This window comes from Aythya ferina (assembly GCF_964211825.1).
Source record: "Aythya ferina genome assembly, chromosome: 3".
NCBI classification, from domain to species: domain Eukaryota; kingdom Metazoa; phylum Chordata; class Aves; order Anseriformes; family Anatidae; genus Aythya; species Aythya ferina.
In genome coordinates this window covers 32,915,306-32,938,934 of record NC_140298.1, presented here as the reverse complement: position 1 = coordinate 32,938,934, position 23,629 = coordinate 32,915,306, and the positions used below count along the sequence as shown (strand labels likewise).

General features: G+C 51.0%; 2 protein-coding genes across 11 annotated transcripts in view; one reads left to right on the top strand and one right to left on the bottom strand.

Annotated features, from left to right (window-relative positions):
• Nucleotides 1–484: 484 nt before the first annotated feature.
• On the bottom strand, nt 485–19,107 carry ABCC10 (ATP binding cassette subfamily C member 10). 8 transcript variants are annotated; one of them, XM_084515145.1, is made up of 22 exons: nt 18,996–19,107; nt 12,599–12,775; nt 10,266–11,634; nt 9,097–9,324; nt 8,734–8,890; nt 8,130–8,269; nt 7,851–7,930; nt 7,528–7,699; nt 6,708–6,806; nt 6,302–6,491; nt 5,854–5,931; nt 5,269–5,460; nt 4,726–4,861; nt 4,317–4,512; nt 3,823–4,166; nt 3,497–3,666; nt 3,061–3,221; nt 2,450–2,703; nt 1,981–2,126; nt 1,732–1,829; nt 1,488–1,600; nt 485–924 (listed from the first exon to the last, which is right to left on the bottom strand). In XM_084515145.1, exons 2-22 carry the CDS (start codon nt 12,757–12,759, stop codon nt 789–791), a joined length of 4,620 nt encoding a protein of 1,539 aa, XP_084371271.1. In that variant the 5' UTR covers nt 12,760–12,775; nt 18,996–19,107; the 3' UTR covers nt 485–788. The 8 variants fall into 8 exon arrangements, with proteins under 8 accessions (XP_084371271.1, XP_084371272.1, XP_084371268.1 ...); XM_084515146.1 differs by lacking the exon at nt 18,996–19,107 and adding an exon at nt 17,858–18,054; XM_084515142.1 differs by lacking the exon at nt 18,996–19,107 and adding an exon at nt 13,945–15,859.
• The window catches only part of ZNF318 (zinc finger protein 318), a 25,959-nt gene continuing 21,221 nt past the window's right edge, over nt 18,892–23,629 (top strand). For 2 of the 3 annotated variants that reach the window (XR_014691718.1, XR_014691719.1), the window contains exon 1: nt 18,892–19,367. Coding sequence is in view for 1 of the 3 variants with exons in the window: in XM_084515140.1 (XP_084371266.1) it covers nt 18,990–19,367 (378 nt within the window). In the remaining 2 variants the exon portion in view is untranslated. The remainder of the gene's footprint in view (nt 19,368–23,629) is intronic. The other variant, XM_084515140.1, reaches the window with a different exon arrangement.

Genomic DNA, 23,629 nt, shown 5'->3' with positions numbered 1-23,629 from the left:
TGGGCCGCAGGGGGTGGGGATGGCTCCTGTGGGCTGCCTGAGAGGAAGGAGAGGGATCCTGCCTCAGGACGGCACAGCAGAAGTGTGTACGTGCTACGTGCTGCCTCAGAGCACTCTGGAGAAGGGGAAAATGCAAAAGTGAGTCCAAGAATGCTGATGGGAAGAGCAAATCGATCGTAAAACTGAAAGAAGCCATGTGTTTGTGCAGCTGGGAGCAGGGCAGGAGCCACAGGGAGTTCCCCTAGGAAAAATGGTTTGGAATAAGCTAGCCCTAGGGGCCTTCGGTGTAATCATGTTCTGGGGAAAGTTTTCTCCTCTGTAAGCTGGAGAAAGGGACGCAAGGCTCCTGGGTGCAGCCTTGTGGGGTATTTGGAGCACTCAGGGAGCAGGCAGGGTTTTTTCTGGGGAAAGAGGGCACCACTCCTGTAGCTCACAAGGAACAATGTCTGGGGGGCACAGGGGACAGGGACCCAAACAACAGAGCTTCACAAGGACGTTTCCACTTTATTTTAAACACGTGTGAGACTCGGTCTCAGCCTAGGAGTCACTGATTCCTCAGCGAACAGAAAAGCCCTCTGAAATCTCAAAGGGAAGCCCTGGAGGTGAACAGCGCCCCACCAGCCAGGCTTGCACGGCCCTCAGCACCCGCTCCTACTAAAGGCAGGATGGTGCCACGTCGCCGTGCCACGCTCCCGTCCCTGAGGACACACGATTGCTCTCACCTCAGCGATTGCTCTCACCTCAGCGGCTCCCGGCCCTGCAGGGAGCCAGAGGGGCCGCCGGGGAGGTCACAGCTGCCCGCTGCGCAGGAGGCGCTGGAACAAGGAGCCCTCCTTCTGCCTCAGGCTGCTGGGCGAGCCCAGCTCCGCCACTCTGCCGGCCTGCATCACCAGCACGCGGTCCGAGTCCAAGACGGTGTTGAGCCTGCGGAGAGGCCGGGCCACACGTTAGGGAAGCGGAGGAGAAACCCCCCACGCTGCCTTCTGTGCCGCAGGACACAAGCCCTGTGCCCGTCTGACTTTTATTTCCGTGCTAACCTTTGCGCTGGGAAGCAGTTCCCTTTATAACACCCTACGCACAATTGCACACCCCTCCGAATTCTTCTCCGCTTGGCAGCTGTGAGAATACTCTGGGCAGAGACTGCCTAAAACTCACCCATCCCGTCTCAGTATCCACGGTATTTGTGTTTTGTCCTGCCTGTAACCATCTTCTGCCCCTACTCCTACTTTAAATCTCTCCGTGGAGCAAGCACTGCTGCCCTCTCCTGCCTGGGCAACGCTTAGCCAGCCAGCATCGGCATCAGGGTTTTTGGCAGGCAGAATTAGGGCGTTCTGCCTCCTCTGGCCAGAAGCTGGCTGCAGCCCTTCGCCGCTGGCTGTCCTGCAGTGCCCTCTACTGAGCCACAGACACCTGCTCCTTCCTGCGGGACATTTCTCCCTGCTCCTCGCCCCGGCAGGCAGAACCACAGCACGCCGGTGCCTCTCTACCTGTGAGCAATGGTCAGCACGGTTTTGTCAGCGAAGCGCTGGCGGATGGTTTGCTGCAGCAGCTGCTCCGTCTGCTGATCCACGCTGGCCGTGGCCTCGTCGATGCACAACACCTGCCCGGGACAGAGCGCGAAGGGGAGCTGCCACGTGCCCTCTGCGAGACCCCAAATCCCCGCCCAGGGCCAGCCTGAGAGGGCAGCAGAGCCCACCCCATCCCCTCCACGCCCCACCAGCAGGCACTCACCTTGGCCTGTGTGAGGAGGGCTCTTGCCAGGCACACCAGCTGCCTCTGTCCCACAGACAGGCTCTTTCCTCTCTCTCCCAGCTCGCTGTCCAAGCCACCTGCAGGAGGCAAGCAGGATGGCCCCAAACAATTCCCTGCCGCACGCCCAGCCTCTTCTCCCTCTTCTCCTCAGCTCCCTGCCCAAGCTGAGGCCTCCTCCCCTCTCCCAGGAGCAGGGCTCAGCGGCCTCGCCACGCCGCGTTCACTCACCCATGCGGGTGACCGCGTCCCGCAGGTGGCACTGCTCCAGCACCTCGTGGAGCTCGGCGTCCGTCCTCTTTCCCTGAGGGTCCAGGTTCTCCCGGATGGAGCCACTGAACAAAAACGGATCCTGGGGGATGATGGCCAGCCTAGACCTGCAAGCAGAGGAGAGCCGAGAGCTCGTGGGGTGGGTTCTGCAGAAAATCAAAGTCCTATTTATTGTTTTTTTTTTTTTTTTTTTTTTTTCCTGGGTTAGTCTCTCTGCATAGTTTAGAGACAGATGCAGGGCATGGATCACATGCTCAGCCTGGTTTCCTCAGCACAGCTCTACAATAACAACAGAGCAGCTCATAAGACAAGAGGGTGCCCAGGCAGAAAGCCCTTTCCTCCTCGTTCTTCCTTTTGGCATCTGACCACCGACAGCTCTCGGCTTCCTGCCCCCCCTGGGCTGCCCCCTGCTCTGCTCAGACCCCCATACCTCAGCTCCTCCAAGCCCACCAGCCGGCTGTCAACACCATCCAGGAGAATCCGGCCTGCTTTCAGCTCCAGCATACGGAAAAGTGCCAAGAAAAGAGTGGATTTTCCAGATCCTGTGCGCCCCACGACCCCCACCTTCTCTCCGGGGTACACGGTGAAGCTCACTCCGTCCAGTGCGTTGGGCAGGCCCGCTCGGTAGGCCAGGACCACGTGCTGGAACTCCACAAGCCCCCTGCTTGGCCAGTCAGCAGCAACCTAAGGGGCACACCAGAGTGAGACAGACTCACCTTCACGCAGACCAAGCCCCATCCACCCCTTTGGGCTGTTGCTTGGCTTTCGAAGAGTCTCAGTTCTGTTTCCAGCCCCTTCTATGCCTGTTTTTCCCTCGCATCTTAGCCCTACCACCCCTTTCTGCTCTTCTGCTCTTCCTGTCATCCTAGTCTTCCACACCTCCTGCCTGAGGTTCCCCTTGGGATGCACTGGTAAAGGACAAATGCTCAAAACAGATTCTGTAGGTGAGGGCCCTCCCTGCACACCGGAACCTTCTCACCTCCACCTGGAGGCAAGTGCAGGGCACAGGGCCAGTCCCTGAGAACGTCTTAAAGCTTTTACCTGGACCACTTTATCCTGGGGCTCCACAGGGATGTCTGTAGTGTATTCCTCTGTCCGCTCCACACTCACCATCATGGTTTCTGTCATAGTGAAGCTGGAAATGAGGCCCGAGAGAAGGTTTGTGACTGACAGGGCATATGAGAGCGCCAGGCCCACAAGTCCTGAGAGGACAAAAACATAAACAAGAGGGTTAACGTCAGGGAAAGAGCTGGGATCTTGGTGGCAGGACAAAGAAACAGGGGAGAAGTCAGTGCTCTGGAGTCTGGGATCCAGCTCTAGGAGGGGGACATGCAGGAGGAGGAACAGGAGCTGAAGGAAACAGGCAGAGTGACAGTGAGTGGGAGCTCTGGATGTCTGATAAAGGGAGAGGACTGGGAGACAGGAACCCCTGGGCCACAGCCCAAGGGTGGGGACGGAACAATTCCTGGCAGCCCACCTGGATTTCCCAGCTCCTTCTGGTGCTGGATGATGGCGATTGCTGCGATAGCAGTAATCACGGCGACCCCGATCATCTGCAAGCGGATGTCCAGCCACTGCACCGCCGTGTTGCTGGCAAAGAGGCAGCGCTGGTTCTGCTCCAGGTGCAGCTGATTCTCCAACTCAAACCTGGCAGGAGCACAACAGAGGCTCACACCAGACTGCGCCCCACTCAACCCCACACCAGGGGCATTCCCACCACCCCGTAACCTGCCCCACCTCAGGACAGTGCTGGTTTATAGAGCCCAAATTTTGGCTCTCCGCGTGCTGTTCCCTTCCACGCACCTCTCTGCTGCCCGCATGGCTCTGATGCTGCTCAGTCCCGAGAGGGTCTCTGAGAAGTGGGTGTAGATGGGGGACAGGGTGAGACTGTAAAGGCGCTTGAGCTCCCGCGAGGTGCGCCGGTAGTAGCGCTGGATGGAGAAGTAGAGGGCAGCCAGAGGGAGTAAGACCAGGCCGATCCAGGGGAGGCCGTAGGTGATGATGACCAGCATGCCCAGCAGCCCGTACATGTTGGCCAGGAAGATGTTGAGGATAAAGGGCAAGGTGTCATCCACGCAGTACAGGTCTGAGGAGAAGCGGTTCAGGATGCGGCCCGTCGGCGTGGTGTCAAAGAAGGTGACGGTGGCCTGGTGACAAGGGAACAAGAAATCAAGAGCTCATCAGCTCCTGCCAGCAGAAAGCCATCTCTCACACCTTCACTCCTGGACTATGAGAAGAACAGCACGGCAGAACGACCTGCAGGAACCCCAGCCTGCCCTGGACTTTCTGACCATTACCTTTACAACCCTCTGGAGCAGCCGGTTGTGGATGACAACGGCAGCACGGATGGTGCCATACGCAAAGAGGAAGGCCCGAAAAATGGTGAAGAGGGAGTTGGCTCCTGCAATGCTCCCGTAAACCATCAGGTAGAAATTCACATCCGCTGAAGCGTTGGAAGGGACTGGGGCTGTGTCCAGAGCTTGCACGGGGGAGCTAAAACAGGGAAGGAGGAAGGTTATCAATCTGCCAAGGTCCCTATGGCAGTAAACTCAGACAGGGCATCAGGAGCAGGCCATCTTCCTCAAAGCAGCCATGCGGATCCCCTGCAGTGGGGTGGTCTCCAGAAGGATATTTGAATGCACAAGGGTAAAATGGGAGGTTTTTTTTTTTTTTTTTTTTGGCATCACCCACCCAGTATTCACTTACACAAGCCCCACAGTGGAGAAGAGAAGCAGCTCCACAGATGGCAGGGACGCTGCGCAGACCGTCACAGAGGTATTTGGTGTCTGGGATATGCTGGAGATCCAATGTGAGAGCCACCAATCCGAGATGTTTCTGGATGCTACGGAGAGAGACAGACTATAAAGAGGGATTCAACCTTCAAGTCAGCAAATACAAAGCAGAAAAGCTGGAAGGGAAGTAGGTGGGCAGCTTTTGGTTTTGTCTCACTGCCCAGTCTTCCCTTGTGTTCACTCTGCACTGTTCCTAGCACAGCAGGAGCAAGGGAACTGCCAGGAGCTCACTCACTGCTAAAGGAGCTGACATGCAACTGCAGCAGCAAATGAGAGGCAAGAGCCAGTTCCCACGTATTCCCCCCTCCTGTCCCCACCATGCTACTTTAGTTTGTCTTCCTGGTGCAGAGAGAGCAATGAAATCCCCAGTCTCTTTCCTTCCCTGGACTCCACAGAGCCAGGAAACAAGAGGAGAGGAACATCTAAAGAGAGACGTGCTCCTGGCTCGTTGCCTCACCTTGCATCAGGAGCAGTGAGAAGAGGATGGATAACGCCAAGCAGCTGCCCACTGCCAACCAATAAGCCTTGTAGACCTGGAAAGCCACTGCCCCTTCTTTCTTCTCCTCCTCCTTGTGGAGGAGATGTTTGTCCTGGGATGATTCTTCTGCCTCTGTCTCTATGTCCTCTTCTTGGCTTTGCTCATCAGGGGCTGTGGGGATAGAAGCAAACGCAAAGGTCAGTGCAATGTAAGTACCTCCTGGAGCTGCTCCTTGCTGCACATGGAACAAATCTAGGCTACGAGGAAGACTTTTCCTCCCTCCTCTCTCCCCTTTCAAGGTAGGTGCACCAATTCTGGCAGGCTTTCATCCAGATCTGGACCACAAATGAAAAAGCAGATTCAAACACTGCTCCAGACCAACACCCGATCACACCTAGGCCTCCTCCCCCCCTGTGAACAGACCGCCCACAGATCAGCGCTGCCACAGCACAGCAGGGAGCTGGGAGCTCTGCTTCAGGCCAGCAGCCAGCAGGTAGAGGTTCTGCCGGGGCGCTCAGCTGAGCTCTGCTGTCCCAGCCACCCCCAAGCTTGCCAGGTACAGACCTTTGTCCTTCTGCCTCTTGTCCACGTCCTTGAATTTGGGGATAGCTTCCACAAGTGGCAGGATATCAGCTGGTGGGCCTGCAAAGAGAGACACACAAATGCTTCAGAGACTGAGAGGAACAGGCTCCAGCTACAAAACGGCCCTTTGCTCTGGTTTTGCTCTGTCGTGACATCCCATATTTCCTCTCAAAGCACCTGCATCCTTGAAGGTTCTGCTCCATGCATCCTGCCACAGCTTTCTGCCTTATCAGCTCCCCATGTCTCTACCTGTGCATCTGCACGCTCCATTCCACACTGCCTCCTTTGCTCATGTGCAGTGTCCTCAAGCTCTTTATCCCTCTCTGGGTTTCCCACTAGTTACTCCTATTCCTTCATGGCCATCTTTGCTCAAGCCATTCAAAACTAGCCCGCAGGCACAAACGGATGCCTGCAAAGACAGCCACTGTACCTGTCTTGACTATCCTGCCATTGTCCATCAACACCAAGGCATCAGCCTTCTCCAAAAACTCAGTCCTGTGGGTGCAGAGGATCCTGGTTTTGTGTCGGAGGACTCCAAGAATGCATTTCCGCATTAGATGATTGGCTACATCTGCATCAACAGCAGCCAGGGGATCATCCAGGAGGTAAAGCTCTTTCTCCTGAGAGAGGCAAAAGGCAGGGATTCAGCCCCTGGCCCTGCCTGAGCAGGCAGTGCTGCAGAGTGCAAGCGCCTCAGCACGGCACACTGCCAGCACCTCTAGGCCAGCCCCGTGTGGTTTAAGACGTGCTGCCAGAGCGCACGGCACAGCTGCGTGCTTCCAGCTTCTCTGCATCTGCCTTGGCAGGGGGCACGGCACAGCTGCTTTGCTCTTTACCTGGTAAACAGCTCTGGCAAGGGCTATCCGAGCCTTCTGTCCCCCACTGAGCGTCACGCCGTTTTCGCCCACCTCTGTCTGGTCACCCGCTGGTAAAATCTGAAACATTCGAGAAAATCCAGTTAAAAGGGACACGAAGCTACTGGGGACTCGAGATCAGGACGCTGGGATCCCTCTCCTGACTCGGGCAGTAACTCCTTAGGGTGACCTCTTAGCAGAAACGAAACAATGCAACAGCACACACCCTGCTTCTGCAGACAACTGGCAACCTCTGTGTCAACACAGTCCCTTAGACTCCAGCAGGTGGCCACATCTGAGCCACCCATTGAGCAACTTCTGGTCTGAGATGACTCTCAAAATGTGCCTAGGATTTTTCTGGGAGAGCAGTAGCTGTGCCTTCAACAAAATAACTCCAGGGCCCATCCAAACAGGAAAAGCAGTTGAGTTTCAATAGGCAGGAACAAATTCCACGGGCAATGCCTACAAGTTCTCAATTAAATACTTTATACTACACAGTATTCACAACTTCTGCTGAAGTAAACAGGAACTTCTGGTGCTCGACACTTCAGAAAACTGGGCTCCAGTTTACAAACCCAGAGGAAGAGGCAAGTTTCCTACCAGGTGTAACACAAAGTTCACTGGCTAACGCAGCCACAGGCTTCAAACCCAGAATACAGGCACTCCTGGTGGGAGGACCACACGGTTGCAAGAACATCTTTCCCCAGGATGAAGAACTCAGCACAGAGTGAGGCTCCGGCTGGATGCAAAAGCTGGCCGAGGAGGCCCAGGAAGGTTCAGAGTTCAGAGTTCAGGCACTCACGTTCAGGTCCTCAGAGAGGGCGCAGGCCTCCAGCACCTCCTCGTACAGCCTGGCATCGTAGTCCCGCCCGAACAGGATGTTCTCCCGCACAGTGGCAAACTGGATCCAAGGCTCCTGCGTGGCCAGACCGAATCCTTGCTCCAGGTCACACACATACACACACCCGCCCTGTCTGCAAGCACACCGGAGATGGGTGGATGGAAAGGCAACACAGGGGAGCTATCAGCAGATCAAAATGACCTGTAAATGCGGGCAGCTCTGGACGGTCCTTGCCTGCCGTGGCGTGGAGGGAGCAGGCAGGGAGATGCCTTTGGGTTACTTACTTAACGAGCTCTCCGGTGATGGCTGCAAGCAGAGAGCTCTTGCCAGAGCCGACCTTGCCAACGACTCCCAGGAGCATCCCCTGTTAAGGGGAATGAAAAGGAGCAACCTGGTGAGCTGAGTGCTGGCTGGGCCAGGTTTCCTGAGCCTATAAGCTGACAGCTTTCTTTCCAAGAATTTTTTCCAAGAGATCTTGATATATGGCTCACAAGACCAAAAAAACACATCACCCCAGCTCCTCTAGTGCCATTTCCTCTGTTTCCTCCCGCATTCCTGCTCACCTTTCTCACCGAGAGGTTCTCGATGTGCAGCTGCAGAGTGCCTGTGGGTAAGGGCTGGCTGCTGCTTTCTTCTTTGACTGGTGCCCATGAAAAATCTGCCCCTCGCATCTCTATGGCAGAAGCAATACCTGAAGGGCTACCTGCAAGGGAAAAGCAACACCACGGTGAGAAGGACAGAGAATGACAAGGACCTGATATAACAAACGCTATCAGTTTTGTTCCCAAATGGAAGAGGCAGGGAAAGGGCACAGCCAGGATGCTCTGGACCAACCCCGGAATGAGACACTCTCAGGGAGGCACTGTAAAGGTAACCTGGTTCTCTCATTGCTGAAGGTGAAAGGGAGCTGGTAAATGGCAAGGAAGGAGAGAAAGGGAGCAGCAATGGTTTAGGAGAGGGCACGCACCCAAACCTTTCTGCCAGGCCAAGATGAGGTTGTTGAAGGCTTCATTGGCAGACCTTTGGATGGGGGAGGGAGCAGCTTGTTCCAGAGGCACGCTATGGGGCTCTTTAGGGACAAGCAATGGCCTACGTTTGGTGAAGAGGAATGCTCTCTGCTCCGAACACCTCCTGCCCAGAGCCCCAAGCAGCATCCTGCCCCATTACCTAGGGCATAATAAGCTTCCAGGTCCTGGTCCTCAAGTTCAAGGAAACGCTGGATTCGATCCAGGGAAACTTTGGCTTCCAAGGTCCCATTCAGCACCCACGGGAAGCTGTTGAGGGGGAGGATGAGCATCCCTACAAGGGCCAACGCCGTGAAGACCTGCACGAGTAAGGGAAGAAACGTAAATTGGAGGCTGCACTTCCCTGGCATCTTGTGCTCTTCAAACAGCTTCACCAATGAGAGCCTGAAGAGCTGGAGGGAGATCCAGGATGTGTTCATTTCCCAGAGAAGATGTCTCAGGGCTCTGCCTAGTCTCCTAGTTAGAGCTCTGAGGTATCTGACTCGGGATCTCCTCCTTCACTCACCTTTGTGGCAGTGAGCTGGTGACCCAACAGGACGTACGTGATGAAGATGACGATGGAGACAACAACAGGCAGCGCTGCCCACAGGTACACGCACACGGCATCCAGGTACTTGATGGCTCGCAACTTCTGCAGCTCCTGAGCCCGGCAGGCATTTATCCTGGTGCTGAAGTGCTTCTCCCAGGCATAAAACTTGATCACACGAATGCCTCTGAGGAACTCGGTCATTAGCTGCAGGCACAGGGGAAAATCACATCCAGTAACCAGTCTGCCCAACACGCCAAACGCCAGCGAGGCATCTGGGCTGGGCCCAGGTTTGCAGCTGCCTCCTGCTAAGGGCCAGGCTAGAGCTACCAGGAGCCATTTATTATTGCTAACAGAGGCAGGAACTCAAGTGGCAGCTACTGAGAACTTTGCCCCTTCTCGCGCCAGCAGCTTGCTCAGCTCCCTGTGCTGTGTAAGGTTCAGGAAAAGGCACAACACTACCCAACTTCACAGCTAGCCTGTGTCCAGAGCCCAGCTGGCTCGCACCCAGCAGCTCAGGTAGCCCTGCAGCACTTTCCCCTCTCGCTCCTGCTCTCAGGTCAGCGTGTGCAGAGCCAGCTGAGATGTGCCTGTGCCTGACATGAAAGAAAACCAGTAAGGAAGAGTTCGCTTAGCAAACCACTCTTGCAACAGCTGGAGAAGGTCCAGCACTAGATGCACCTTCTGTTAGGAAGATAAATATTTCACAGGCTCCAAACAGCTGTGGAAGAGCTGACTGAGGGTGCCAAGCTGGAGCAAAATAAAACCACTACATCCATGATTGTTGCGTTTGTCCAGACTGCAAGATACCTCGCCACTGACAGCATTACTTGAGTAACAGAACTGAAGCTTCTCTAAAGGAAGCAATCAGGCGACCCACGTTAACTATTACACGTGGAAAAGGAACCTGCAAGGGAACTTTAATTTGCCCAGGGGGTGAGGCAAACATTAGAGGTTTGCTATCTTGCAGGTGGTGAACATGCCTCACCCCGAAATCCTTTTGAACCACTTACACGTGCGCCCCCTCCAGCACTTTTCCCAACAGTTGCGACTCAATTCGCTCACTTGGGATTCGCCACAAGGGGCCAAGAAGCCAATGCTCCAGAGAATACCGTGACAAATTCAGAGAGCCAGCAGCTGCCCCTCACCTTGACCCGCGCGTCCTTGTGCTGCAGCATCTCCTTGTTGCTCATCATGATGCGGTTGGCTATGACCTTGTTGATGGGCACAAGCAGCAGTGCCAAGGCCAGGCCTCCCAGAAAGGCCACCCCTACTTGCTGGTAGAGGAGGTAAAGGGTAATGGCGAACTGGAAGGGCAGGCTCCACACCTCGTGGAAGCTGAGGCAGAAGTTGACCAACCTACTGGCGTCCGTGCTCATGAAGTTGACGATTTCACCCACGGTGAAGCGGGAAAGCCTGGTGCCGCCCACACGCAGGGCCTTGCGGTAGATGGCAGAGATGACGGCAGCCCGCACCATCAGCGTCATCTTGTTCACCTCGTGGCTGAACTGGTTGCGCAGGAGAGCGCCCAGGAAGGAGCCAGCAAAGAGCCCCAGCGCGTAGAGCACCCCGTGGCTCAGGGGCTCCTGCCGCGACTCCATGAAGTTCACCAGCAGGTTCAGAAGCAGAGGGCCCGAGAAACTCAGCAGGCTGCCGGCCAGCTTGAGAAGTCCCAGCGAGTAGAAACGAAGCCCAAAGACCGCATGAAGCACTGAGAAGAGTCTCACAGGCTCCTGGGCACGGTGCAAGCTGTCCCGGACATCGCTACTCCCGTCGCCCGGAGCAATGATTGGGCTGGTAAGAGACACCGTCTCCTCCTCTACTTGGTGCAGAGCTGCCTTCTTCTGCCAGCAGGCATAGAAGCGATCGCAAACCCTGGCAGCCTGGAGCTGGCGAGGAAGCAGATAGACGTCCTGTGGCTGGTTCAGCTTCCACTGATAGCCACGTTCCATGAGAGGGTTCATCCAAGCGTAAAAGAAGCGTGAGAGCCAGCTCTCCCCATCTTCTGCCACTCGCTGCTGAACCAACACGGAGGTGCCTGGCTCTGAGATGAGCTGGTCTTGCGGCCAGGAGCTATTGATGGAGAGGAATTCGTGCCTCTCTGTGGTGGGTACGAGGTAGCTAATGACATACACCAGCAGAGATGCCAGCTGCAGACAGAGAATGGTGAACCTGGAGGAGACAGCAGGGTGGGCAGGGGACCAAGCTGTCCCGCTTTGGCAGTACCAGACCAGCGTGATGATGAGAGAAGGGAGGGGTAAGAGGGTGAGGAGAGCCAGGGCTGCAGGGCCCCTGGAAGAGCCATGAATGGACCTGCAGAGCATAAGCAGAGCGATGCCGTGAGTGAGCCACGTCAGTGCGGCGATGCCATCGGCCAGCACTTCCAGGTATGCAGGGCCCAGCTCCTGCTGAGAAATGGTGGCTGGGATTATATCCGCAAGGAACAGGGCAGCGAGTATAAAAGAAGCAGCAATTCTGCATCTCCAGCCTGGCCGGCGAGGCACCCCAGAGCCAGATCTAGAGGGGGAAAGAGCAGAAAAAACTTCACAGTTGGTATTCCATCACATCTCATGACAAGAAGAGTCAACACTCTCCTTTCCTTCCCCTCTCTTCCCCTCCTTATCTGTTCATTCTTAATTTCTTTGTATTCACTTCCCAATTTGTAACCTTTGTATTCCCTTCCCTAGATTTGTAACCTTTTCAGGGTGTAGGTGTTGCTAAACTAGAGCAGGTCAATAAAGTCCAGTAAAAAATCGATACCAGAGACTCAGATACCATGAATAGCCTTTATCTACATACTTTTGTTTGCAGCTGTGATATTTTGTGGTCAAATCAGACTCCAGTCCTTGAAGATTAACAGAAAAGTATATTTAACATCTTGATGATCAGATTCCTTGTGTTACATTTCTAATCCTTGATTTCTCTCATCTTTGTGATATTTCCTCCAGAAGGATTTTCTTTTCTCACTCCTGGTTTCAGTGATGTTGTTTAAGTCCATTATCTATTGCCCAACAAAGGATTTCAGTATCACTTGCTTCATTATCATTTGCGGCCTTTCAGTATCAGTGAACATTGTCATGTTTACAGATTCGAGAGAGTAAACAGGAAAACTATTTTGTTTCTCTGAACCACTTATTTATTACCTTACATACATCTTCCATGCCACCTTGGGTTTATACACTCTCCCGTAAGACCCCCCAGTTTTCCCGATCCCCATTCACTGAAATTCTTTTCACTTATTTTCTGTTATTTTTTCCTCACTATCCTCTCTTTTCTCTCCGGATTCCTTTTTGCAGTGGAGGGACCAGAGCTGGACACAGTACTCCGAATTAGGACAGATGCTGACAAACGTAATAGCATTGCAATATCATGTTGTTCTCCACGGACATACCCAGTACATTACAGAGAGCTAATTTCCAGTTTTCCACCCCGCCTCCTGCCCTGCACAATAATGAAGAGCAAGACGAGTCGGTTGTCATACCTGGGAGTGCCAAGGAAGCAGGCGCTGACTGCCGCGAGGATGGCGTGAGGAATCGCGTTTAATGTCAGCTGATTAAAGCAGTGGCCGATGCTGCCACGGACCCACAGCGGGAGCGGGTCTTCGGGGCTGGTGCCGCACAAGCCCGTCAGGATGTTCTCCATCTCTTGCCGGGAGCTCCTAGGGGAGGAAAGGGAAAGGAGCGTGAGGCACGGGCCCAGCTCAGCCCCAGCCGGGGCGGACTGCGATAAGAAGTGAACCTAGGACTGGAAACAGCTTCCTGGAGAGCGCAGTCCAGGCTGGGCTCTGTTATCACCCCCTCTGCACACTCATCAAGTCCCAGCTCGAGTTATGCTGTCTCCTCAGGTCACCTCGCAGCTCTGGCAATTTGGGGCTCCCAGCTCGCTTCCCGGCTGAGGATTTCCCTCAGGGCTCACCCCGGGACGCACCCGCCCGCCTGCGCCCCTCAGCAAAACACAGCGAGCTGCCCCCACGAGCCCCCATCGCCCTCATCCTTCCACAGGGACTCACACCGGGCCGTGTAGGGCCAGCAGCAGCACTGCCGGCCCTACAACACCCCCGGCCCGTTCGCCCCGGCCCGGCCCGGCCGAGCCCCCCATGCCCGCGCCCCGCCGCCCCCGGGGCCGGGAGCCATGGCGAGACCCCGGCCCCGCGGCCTGCCCCGGCCCCAACCCCAACCTCTGCCCCACGCCGTGGCCATGCCCTGCCCAGGCCGCCCCGTGCCCCCCCTGGCGGCGGTATCTTGGCTCGTAAATGGGTGTGAAATCGGGTAAATGCTCGGCTTCCCATCTGAGGCAACAGCATGGGAAGACACCCAGCCCTAACCCCTCCAAATTGCTATACATTAAGTGTGTTCAGTGAAGTCAGCACGCAGCCTGGCAATTGGAGCTGCTGCTGGCGATATTATGGCAGGTGCTCCAAGTAATTCATTTTCCCAAACCTTCCCTCAGCAATCTCTCTTGCCAGGGAAAATGAGTGTATCCCTGAGTAATTCATGGATACTGTGATGAGTAATTCATCACAGGTAGCACCATTTTACTTTCAGCACACAGCTCTTCAGAGGGACAATAACTCATTCGCAGAGCTTGGGAGTGTTATCAGCAGGGTGCCAAAAAAGCAAAATGTCAGTGGCATTCCTGTCTAGGAAGACAAAGCAATCCGGTCAGAGGAGAGACAGCAGAGATAAAAGCAAATGCTTAGAGGCCACAGTACCCTCTAATCATAGTTTCCTTCAAAGAAGCAGGAGAGAAAGGCACAGTAGTAAGCAGCTGGCACCACCACAAGGCTTTTGCTGTGAGCTTATAGAGCAGGAGAAAATATGGGAAGACCTGTGAAGGGCATCTGCCATCCCTACAGGAATCCCACACGAGTTCAGAAACTCCTTCCACACCAGGCTGCTCTTCTCTGATCTTGTTCTTGCCACGTGAGAAAAGGTCTTTTTCTTTTGGTCATGCTTTGTCAGATTTCCATCTTCTCCACAGATTTTCGGGACCAGGCCCCCACCATTATATCAGAAAATCAGCTTCCAGGTGGAGACTGAAGACATACTACTCCTGTTCTCAGAGTCCTGCACAGAGACCTAATTGGTATGAAGACTGTACTACAAAGAGGAACAAGAAGGAAACATTCACTGAGATATTTGTTACTGAGAGCCCTTATTGCCTTACAATATATGTACCTGAAGAGGGGCCAGAATTTCTACTCAGGTGCAGGTCAATCTTCTAGCATAGTGCTGTTTTCCTAAAGATATATATATATATATATATATATATATATATATATATATATATATATATATATCTTCTTGTTTAATTGTTGTCTTTGAGGATTCTGATTTCTCACCGTCCTGAAAGCAATCTTCACTTGTGTGCCAGAGTTGTAAGGCTGCCTTTTTGTGTTCGAGTAAGCTACTGATCTGTATGCTAGGTGCATTTGGATCAGCCGGTCCTTCTCCCATAGGCTGTTCAAAGGTTTCTACAGTAAACCTTCCTGTAGAGGCCTTGATAGCAAGTATTACGTTCTTTACACTCAAAGAAGTCTCCCTTCAAAAAATGAAAGGAGCAAGTTCTTAAAACAGATCAGATATGAGGATGGAGCATGAGCTGCGCACAAGTGAAGCTTTCAGATTTCATTGTTCCAGTATTTTATTTCATTCCAGATGGGGGGAAAAAGCCTCCCCCTGACTTTGTAAACTTTGTAAGACACTAAAGAAGTTCTCATGTATCAGGACAAAGAGCATTCCCGCTCCCTTGAATTACTCACTCTCAAGTTTTTCACTTCAACCACATTGTATTCTGGCATTCTCATTTTGTGTGCTGCTTTTGCTTGCTCATCTCTCCTAACCTCTCTTTTAATGTTCAAAACCATGAACTTCCCCACATGGACTGAAAGATGGACAGCTTTCATGTGCCACTGAGAATATTAAACCAACCTAACTGATCTGAAATCACAGGTGCTCATTCTGCCTAAATATATTTAAATATGAGCAAGGCCAGCATCTAAAACATTCCTCATTTTCATGCTTCCTGTCGGCTATTTCCCCTCTTCCCGAATATTGCTGCCTGTGACATTTACTGCTACATATTTGACCGATTTAAGATGTGCCATGTGAAATACAGGCTTGTGGGTGTATCAGTTACAAAGTACCTTGCATACTATAAATAATCATGCACCTGATATTTATCAAAGAATCAGAGCATTCAAATGGAAAAAAACAAAAAACACACCAGGTTTGATTTAATCCACCCCCACAGTCCAACTCTGGCTAATAGACAATGAATAAAATTTGACTTGAGTTTTTCAGTCTAGATTGAAATATCTACAATGAGGAAAAGCAATCTGGCAAAGGGAGACTGTCCCCCAAGTCTCTTATGAATTTATTTTGTAACAGATTACTTAATACCCCTCCCTGGGCTGGGGAGTCAGAGAAGGAGCGTAGGCTCCATACCCATCCCACTTCCCAGCTAAAAGTAAATATTGAACTGAAACAGAAGCCAGTCTAGACAAGCCTGAAATTCAGAAATATCAACCTTGTAATTAGAGATATAAGATCTCTGAAAGCAATTGTCTATTTGGATGCATTTTCTGTGCTTGCGGCCAGGGTTCTCCTATCAGTGGAACCATCCTCAGATTCCATGACATCATGACCAAGAATGGCTTGATTACTTGGCTCAGCCCAAAATTTTTTATGAATGGGTTGCTTGGCCTGGACCTGAAGACACAACATACATTTTTCACACTGCATTATTATTTTTTTTTTTCCCTGGAAAGCAAAGTTCAAAATAGAGAGGAGTATCTTCCACTGCACTTTCTCACAAGAATACTCATTTTCTCAAAAAATACAGAAATTGCCTGTCTTCTTACTAGAAACCCAGCATTTTAACATTAGAGGTAGTGCTGCATGGCTGCCTCACACCCCTGGATCTGTTCTTGACTTAGATGTACGAAGGTAAAAAAAAATAAAATAAAATAAAATAAAAAAATAAAAATGTAATTGACACATTTTTCTCTATACTATTTTTTTTAACCTCAAATTAACCTGACTTAATATTAGATTTGATTACTGTTTACTTGCTCATATAGAGCTCCTGCTAACTTTTCTTATTCTGTTCTTCTATTTCTCAATACCTTTTGTTCCTGTGACTTTCTTCCTTGAGGCCAAGCAAGAACTCAGAGGCACCTTATTACCCCAACTTTGCCCTCAGCTTCCAATTAGCTAAGCAGCTCCAAGCAGCAGCTAATTGCAAGTTCCTCTGACTGAGATGAGCTTTGGAATTCCAAAGAGCAGTCTGGGAGATGAACTGGTAGCAGAGCAGACTGACTGGCACCTCCTCTGTCCGATGAGAGACTGGACCATCAGTTGCATGAGTATTACAAACCTCTACAAAGCAGGTGAGGACCTTGACTCATTTTTTCAAATCCCGGAGCAGACTGTAGCACTTTTTCTTGCAAAGAGATGAGAACCCTCAACTTCCTCTGGGCCATTGGGCCCAAATTTTAGTACTAATCTTAGTATTAATTTAACTGAATTCTAACCGTGAGTGCTCAGTCCCTTAAGAACTTGATTCAGTAAGGCATGACGGAAAAAGGACACTAAAGCAGGTACAGAATGAGTCTAGTCGTTATAAAAGGATGTTCAGTAAGATAACAGGGTGCTACAAAATGTCAAGGAGCACTAGTCTGTCAAGTATGTTTCGCTAACAAATGGAATTTTTCTCTGACCTTTTATTTAAACAAAACAAAACAAAACACTATAGCACATACACTCTTTGCTTCTTTTTTCCATTCCTCCCTCCCCCAGTTTACTTGCTGGCACATAGTGAAGTTTCAGTGAATTTTCTGATGTCAGTGGCGTCTGGATTCCTTCACCTTCCAAACACTACTTAAATCTATCACCATAAGCCACCAAGATACCTCCTTTAGACCTCCTTTGGATACAAGGCCAAAAGAAAGTTAACAAGTATTCAAGTGTTCTAGAATTTAGGAGAGATTTTAGATATTATATGCCTTCCTTTATATAGAACCCGACATTAAAAGAAAAAAGAACGTAGTGGTTTTCCTGCTTTTACGGCTTTTTACCTTTGACTGTTTTGAAATCAAACTGGTTTAACGTTTTTTCATAGAATCATAAAGGTTGGAAAAGACCTCCAAGATCATCTGGCCCAACCATCCCTCAACCACCAATATTACCCACTAATGGATTAAGGAAAGCAACAGAGTGGAAAAGACATTCAAGGCCAAATGAATCAATTTCCCACCTTTTTAAGGCTGTTTTTACTTATTTCAATCATTGAAACTGAGTACTTGTCACAGACACCGAGGCACAAAAATTACGCCATTTCTTTTAATGAAAAATCAGAATACATGTGCTAATATATATTCCTTATGGTAAGAAACTGTTTGGACGCCATTTACGGTATAAAACTAGAGGAGAAGTCCCCAGAGACACATCAGTTTTGTAGTTCTCATAAAACACAACCCTGTGCCTATCCAACTGTTACCATCTCTGCTGCTTGGGGTACTTAGCTGGAAAAGGTCCAGTATTAATTGTCTCCACTATCGTTACATTTTCCACACACTAGAAACAGATCTGCAAAATGCTAGGCACTTCAGAGGCAAAATTTATGTCCCAGGATACCTGTAATTCAATTAAGGTCACAGATGAACATTAACAACCATGGGAGAGAAGGGGGAAGAGTAGACAATGTTAACGGAAAATAATAGTCTTTATATATCTCCTACCTATTTTGATGACTGGCATAGCTGAGCTTATTTCCTGAGCCTGTGTAGTGGTGCACTCACTCAGAAAATGTCAAGGTGGGGCAGTTACTTTTCGCATGCAGTTGTACCTAACCACTTCCAGCAGAAATACCTTGTAGTATTACCAGACAGACCCCCACCCATAAACCTGATGTTCTTCTTCTTTTTTTTTTTTTTTTTTTTTTTTTACTGCTGCTTTAAGTAGCGTGCTTCAAATAGTGTGTTATGTTCTGGCAAATACATTCTCAAAAAAAAAAAAAAACAAACAAACAAACAAACAAAAAAAAAAACAAGGATAACATTCCCCCCTTCCCCACAAAGTCTACCAAAAGTGAGTAGGTCTTCAAATACACGGGACTAGCATACCCAAGAATGGCTTGGGTTGGAAGGGACCTCAAAGATCATCTAGTTTCAAACTCTCTGCCACAGGCAAGGATGCGACCCACTAGATCAGGCTGCTCAGGGCCTCATCTAACCTGGCCTTGAACACCTCCAAGGATGGGGCACCCACAGCTTCTCCGGGCAACCTTCTCCACTGCCTCACCACCAGCAAAGAAAGCAAGCGGTATTGACGTATAAAGACAAAAATAGGTTTAACAGATAAACCTATTCTAATTCCTAACCCAGATATAAAGGGTAGCGAATTTGGGAAGTGGATTTTTGCATGGAACCTTCACTTTTTGACGCTTACACGCCTACACCGATCACACCAAGCGCCCAGCCGAGGCAGCAGCCCCCCGAGCTCTCCCCCTCAGCCGCCATGCCGCGCCCCGCCCCGCCCACCCCACGTGACCCCCGCCCGGTGCCCGCCATTTTGTGCGGCCGTCCCCGCCTCCCCCCCCGCCCCTCCCGGGGCTCCCCCCGCCCCCGCCGCTCGGGGCCGCCGGGCTCGGGAGCGCGCCCGGGATAGGCGGCGGCGCGCACGCGCGTGCGCGCGCCGGGGGGGGGGGCGGGCGCCCCCGCCGCGGGGCGGGCGGGCAGGAGGGGAGGGGAGGGGGGGAGATTGGCGGCGGCGGAGAGCGGAGAGCGGAGAGAGGAGGAGGAGGGGGGGGGGACGGGTCAGGGGAGCCGGGGCGCCCGCGCAGGCCGCTGGGACCCCCGTGTCGCCGCCATCATGTACCGCTCGGGCAGCGGCCGCTCCGGGCCGTCGTCGTCGTCGTCGTCGTCTTCCTCGCACCGGCTGAAGGAGAGCGGCTCGGCGGGGCCCCGCGCCTCCCGCTCCGGCACCTCGGGGCCGGGGCCGGGCCGCGGCCGGCCTCCCCCCCCCCCTCCTCCTCCTCCCCCTCCTCCTCCTCCTCATCCTCCTCCTCCTCCTTCTCCCTCCGCCGCTTCTCCGCCGCCTCGCCGCCACCGCTCGCCCTCGGGCCACCGCGGCGCCTCCCGCCGCTCCCCATCGCCGCACCGCAGCCGCCGCTTGCCGTCGCCGCCCGGAGGAGCGGGGGGCGGCCGGGGGGGCCGCCGGGGCAGCGAGCACGGAGACGGCAGCGGCCGGGTGAGTAGCGCCGGGCACCCCTACCCCCCCCCCCCAAACCGGCTGTCAGGCCGCGGGGAGGCCGCGCCCGGCACCGGGGCCTCGCCCTGCCTGTGTGGGACCCCCCCCCCGGTTCTCACAGAGCCCGGTTGCTGCTTTCCGTTATGTTTTGATTTCTCCCCGGCGGCCAGAGCCATTTTAGATAAGGCGGGGAGGTGAGGCTGGCGTGTGCCAAGGAGGAGGATGCAGCCGGCCTCCCGCCCGGCACCGCCGTGTGTGGTGGTGCTCTGCGGAAAGGGTCGCTCCTCAGCCAGGTGTTGAAGCTCTTCCTGCCCCTCTGAGCCTGCAGAGGAGGCTCTGGCACAGATCCTTAGCCCGAGAGTTACTCTTTGGTCGGTGCTGCTCTGTAGGTGCAACTGCGCAAGGTGCTCAGGGCTTCGCACTCAGCCTGACAAAAATCTGATCCGGGCGTGTGAAACTGGGGGGTTGCGTCTCAAGCAATACCACTTTGGATGCCAACACCTTTTTACTAAACAAAAGTGCATAGCCGTACTTTTTTTTTATATTATTATTATTTTGAGCGAACGGCATAGAGTTACGTAGGCTTCTTGTTGTCGCTCTTTGTTTCAGCGATCCTCTTTCCGATCACTGTTACCTGTGGTAAGTAGTGGTTTCACTGCGTGTTTCTATTGCACTGAAAGAAGCGATTTTCGTACTGCGATATTTTAGGCAATGATTCCACGGTCACTTAATCCAGCTTGCGTACGAGTAAAAGGAACGGTACACTCAGTTTTCCCTCTCTGCTGTATATTCTGCCCATTCCCTTGCACTCACACTTGCATTTCTGAAGTTGCGAGGTGAGCTGATTCGAGGACCTGATTTGGCTGAAAGTTAATTCAACAAAAACATGTGGCCTGCTATGATTCGTTGCATGGCAGGACCCCAAAAGAGAATGGAGGTGCCCTTTTCTGGTGGTGGTACAGTTTCTTGGAGCTGTAGCCATAGAAGAGATCCCAGGTGAGTGTAGTGAAGATTCAGTGAGTGGTGGGCGCTGTTTGTTACTTGAAGGTAATCTGTCCTGATGGACCGGGGAGATAATGTTGTATTTGACAGTTAAGCCGGGCTGAGAAGCTTGCCTCTGGCCTTTTGTTTTTAGGCTGTTGTTTGCTATTGTCTCAATCCTATAAATTGTTGGGGCGGGGAGAGGAGTACCCCTGCAAATTGCATTGCTAAGAAGATCCAGGTTGAAAATAATTAATTTTTTAATAGAATGGATTTTTAATATGGTTCGTGTCAGTTTACGTTGTAGCTTGATGAACAGTGGCATGGCCACAGTTGAAGGGGTGACAGACTGGGATGCAACAGCAGAACTTTCTCAAATTGGTTTCATCAGCAGCCAGTCAGTCATTTCACTATATCCGTCGTAGGCTGTGAACCTGTGCGGGCTGTAACAAAACTTTTAGTGCCAAATGTGTTGGTGGTTTAGACTTGGAAAAATTTGAACCAGGGTTTTTTGATCTGCAGCCTCCCACTCTTTTTTTAGAAAACAAGCAAACAAATGAGCAAAACCCAACTTTATGGAAACATTATTCCTGACAAACGCTATTCTTCCAGTGTTATTTTGCACCCATCTGGCTTAAGTTGCAGTAGTCTTCACAGCAAATTGTTAGAAATTCTTGATGTTTTTCTTACCAATTCTGATTTCAGGGAAAAGGATAGATAAATTACTCATCTTTGAAATTATGCTCTGGTAAGTTAGCCAGTGCTGAGCTGCTGAGCCAAATAGGTTTTTTTGATTGCTTACAAGAATGTTACTGTATTAAGGGAAAACCCTTCTCTCTGAAGCAGCTCACACAAGATGAGTTAATATGAGATGATTTAATATAGCTCTTTAGCGTGAATTTTGCATTCTCTGGCATACGCTGAAGCCCAATGTAGGCAATTCTCAGACCGTATATTGTGTATATTTTTTTGATGGAAGGTTTTGTCCACCAAAAGGTGCTCAACCATCACTACTACTTATTTTTAAATGATGGTGTAAAGCATAAGATACGTGTACAAGATGATTTTATTTTTTAGAACTACTCTTTACAAAATTAACGTTAATTAGAGAAAGATAAAAGCTGGGATTATGCAGATGTTTTCCAAAAAGTGGAACTCGGTGTGATCAAACTAAAGTAAACAACAGATATGTGGGATCAACGTGACCTAGTAAAGTTTTAATAAAGTTTTCAGACCTATCCCACTTAAAACGCTCTCTCCAGAAGTTTGAGGATATAAATTGAGGGAGAGTGGAAAGTTACACAAACGTTTTAATAGGTGACATCGTAGATCTGTCATTGAGAGGGGATGAATTCAGACAGAAGACAGAGAAAGAAGGATTTAAGCTGCAGTAAGGAAGGAGGACTTGGAAAAGGAGAGTGTATGCATGAGAGCAGATGTAGGACATGGAATGCAGACACTGATGGGATAAGGGGTTAGGGTTGAAAAGTGGAAGAATTTTGAGTACAAGCTCTGAGCTACTGTCCTTGCATATGAATTGGAATATGGAGGGAGTAGCCTTTGAGATTCTTACTCCCTTTTCTTGATTCTGGGCATTGCATTGTTGAGATGGAGTGCATGCCTTTCCCTGGGTATCTGGGGAATCCCCTGGTATTGTTGTTCTCATGTCTAACTGGGATGCCGACTGTATATTGCACATCAGGAATACAGATGGTGTAAGTTTCTTAGTAGCTGGGGAAACTTTATGGCATTTAGAAGAGCGTGGGGTGTCAGAAAAAGTTTGGTGCAAGTATTTCAAAATGTAATGGTGAAAAGAATGGTCAGAGCTGCGTGGTGAGGGAATTTGGCAATTGCAAGGCTGATCAGCGTTCATGCTGCTTGTATCTGTCCCTGCTGGTCTGCGTGCTTGTTCTTTTTATAGTTCTGGTCCGTTCCTTTACCTTCTTGTAAGAAAGTTAGCTGAAATTGGAGGACAGGGATGTTTTGGGTTGGCAGAGGAAGAAATGAAGAGCTGGTATGCAACCTGTGTGTTTATACGGCAATGGTAACTGCTGTTTGGGAGCCAGAGTAGCAAAGGAAGAAAACACAGTACAGGGCATGGGTAGGATTGACTAGGAGTGGCACTCCAAATGCAAATGCTGTTAAAACTTGAATTTCTCAAACTCAGGCAAAAAAATGCAATGTTCAAATATGTATCACCTTACCTGCTGTCTCTGGGTGATCTGCATAGTGGTCATATATATCCTGGACTAGCTAAATGTAAACAATTTTATTTTCCTGCCCAGAATTTTCCTAAAAGATTTAATCATGACTTTTCCATCTCCAGTTCCTGGAGGTGGTTGTAATGTACGTGCCCAGCTTGCTGACAGTCTGGATGGCAAGCAGTTGCCTTTCAAGGCAATCGCTTCTCCAGGCAGCCCTCCAAATTCAGCATTAAACTGGGCACGTTTGAGCCTTCAACTCACACCTTCAGCGTTCAACTTCAGCTTTCAGCATTTGTATGAGATGCGTGCACCTTGTATGTGTTGTGTCTCAGCCCGACTGTTCCAGGATAATACTATGCAATACAAAATGATTGCTTTTAAAAAGTCATTAGAGTGTGTTCTGATAAATGACGGGATTCAGATTAACAGAGAGATAGAGAAATCAGTTTGACGTCACCTTAGAACAGGGATACGCACACGATGGATTCTAGTGCAGATTTGTACCAAGCCGACTGTGTTAGGCAAATTTGTGAGGGAATTCTGCTTCCTTGTTGGAGGGTATGTGCTGTTCATTCGGTCTCTTGGAGCATTGAACTGAATCTGCTGCCTCTTCCCAGGGTGGCCAGGCTGGGTGCAGGCAACGTAGCACACCTGCAGCTTGCTGCTGCTGTGAAAGCAATATGCAGCGCATGGCTGGTTTGGCAGAACTGAGGCTGGTTCATTGTTTCCTGTTAAGCAGAATATAAATCACGTTGGTTTAAAAAATAATAATAGTCAAGCCTCGCTGTCTTCAGCCAGTCTCACCTTCTTTTTCTGGAACTCTGCTTAATTTGATCATTCCTGGAATTCAGTGACAAATTCTAAAAGGAGGCGAAGCATACCTAATTAAGCATAACAGTAATAACATTTTCTGCATTGGGTATGTCTCCAAACGAAGATCTGCGCAGAGGCAGTTAGCTCAGGCGTTCTCTGCTGTGTTTTTTTCCAGGGCAACTTAACTCTGGTTTAGCTCTACCAACAGTGATGAAAATGGGAATTCTGTTGTAGAAAAGGCTTCTACCGCCACTGACATTTTTA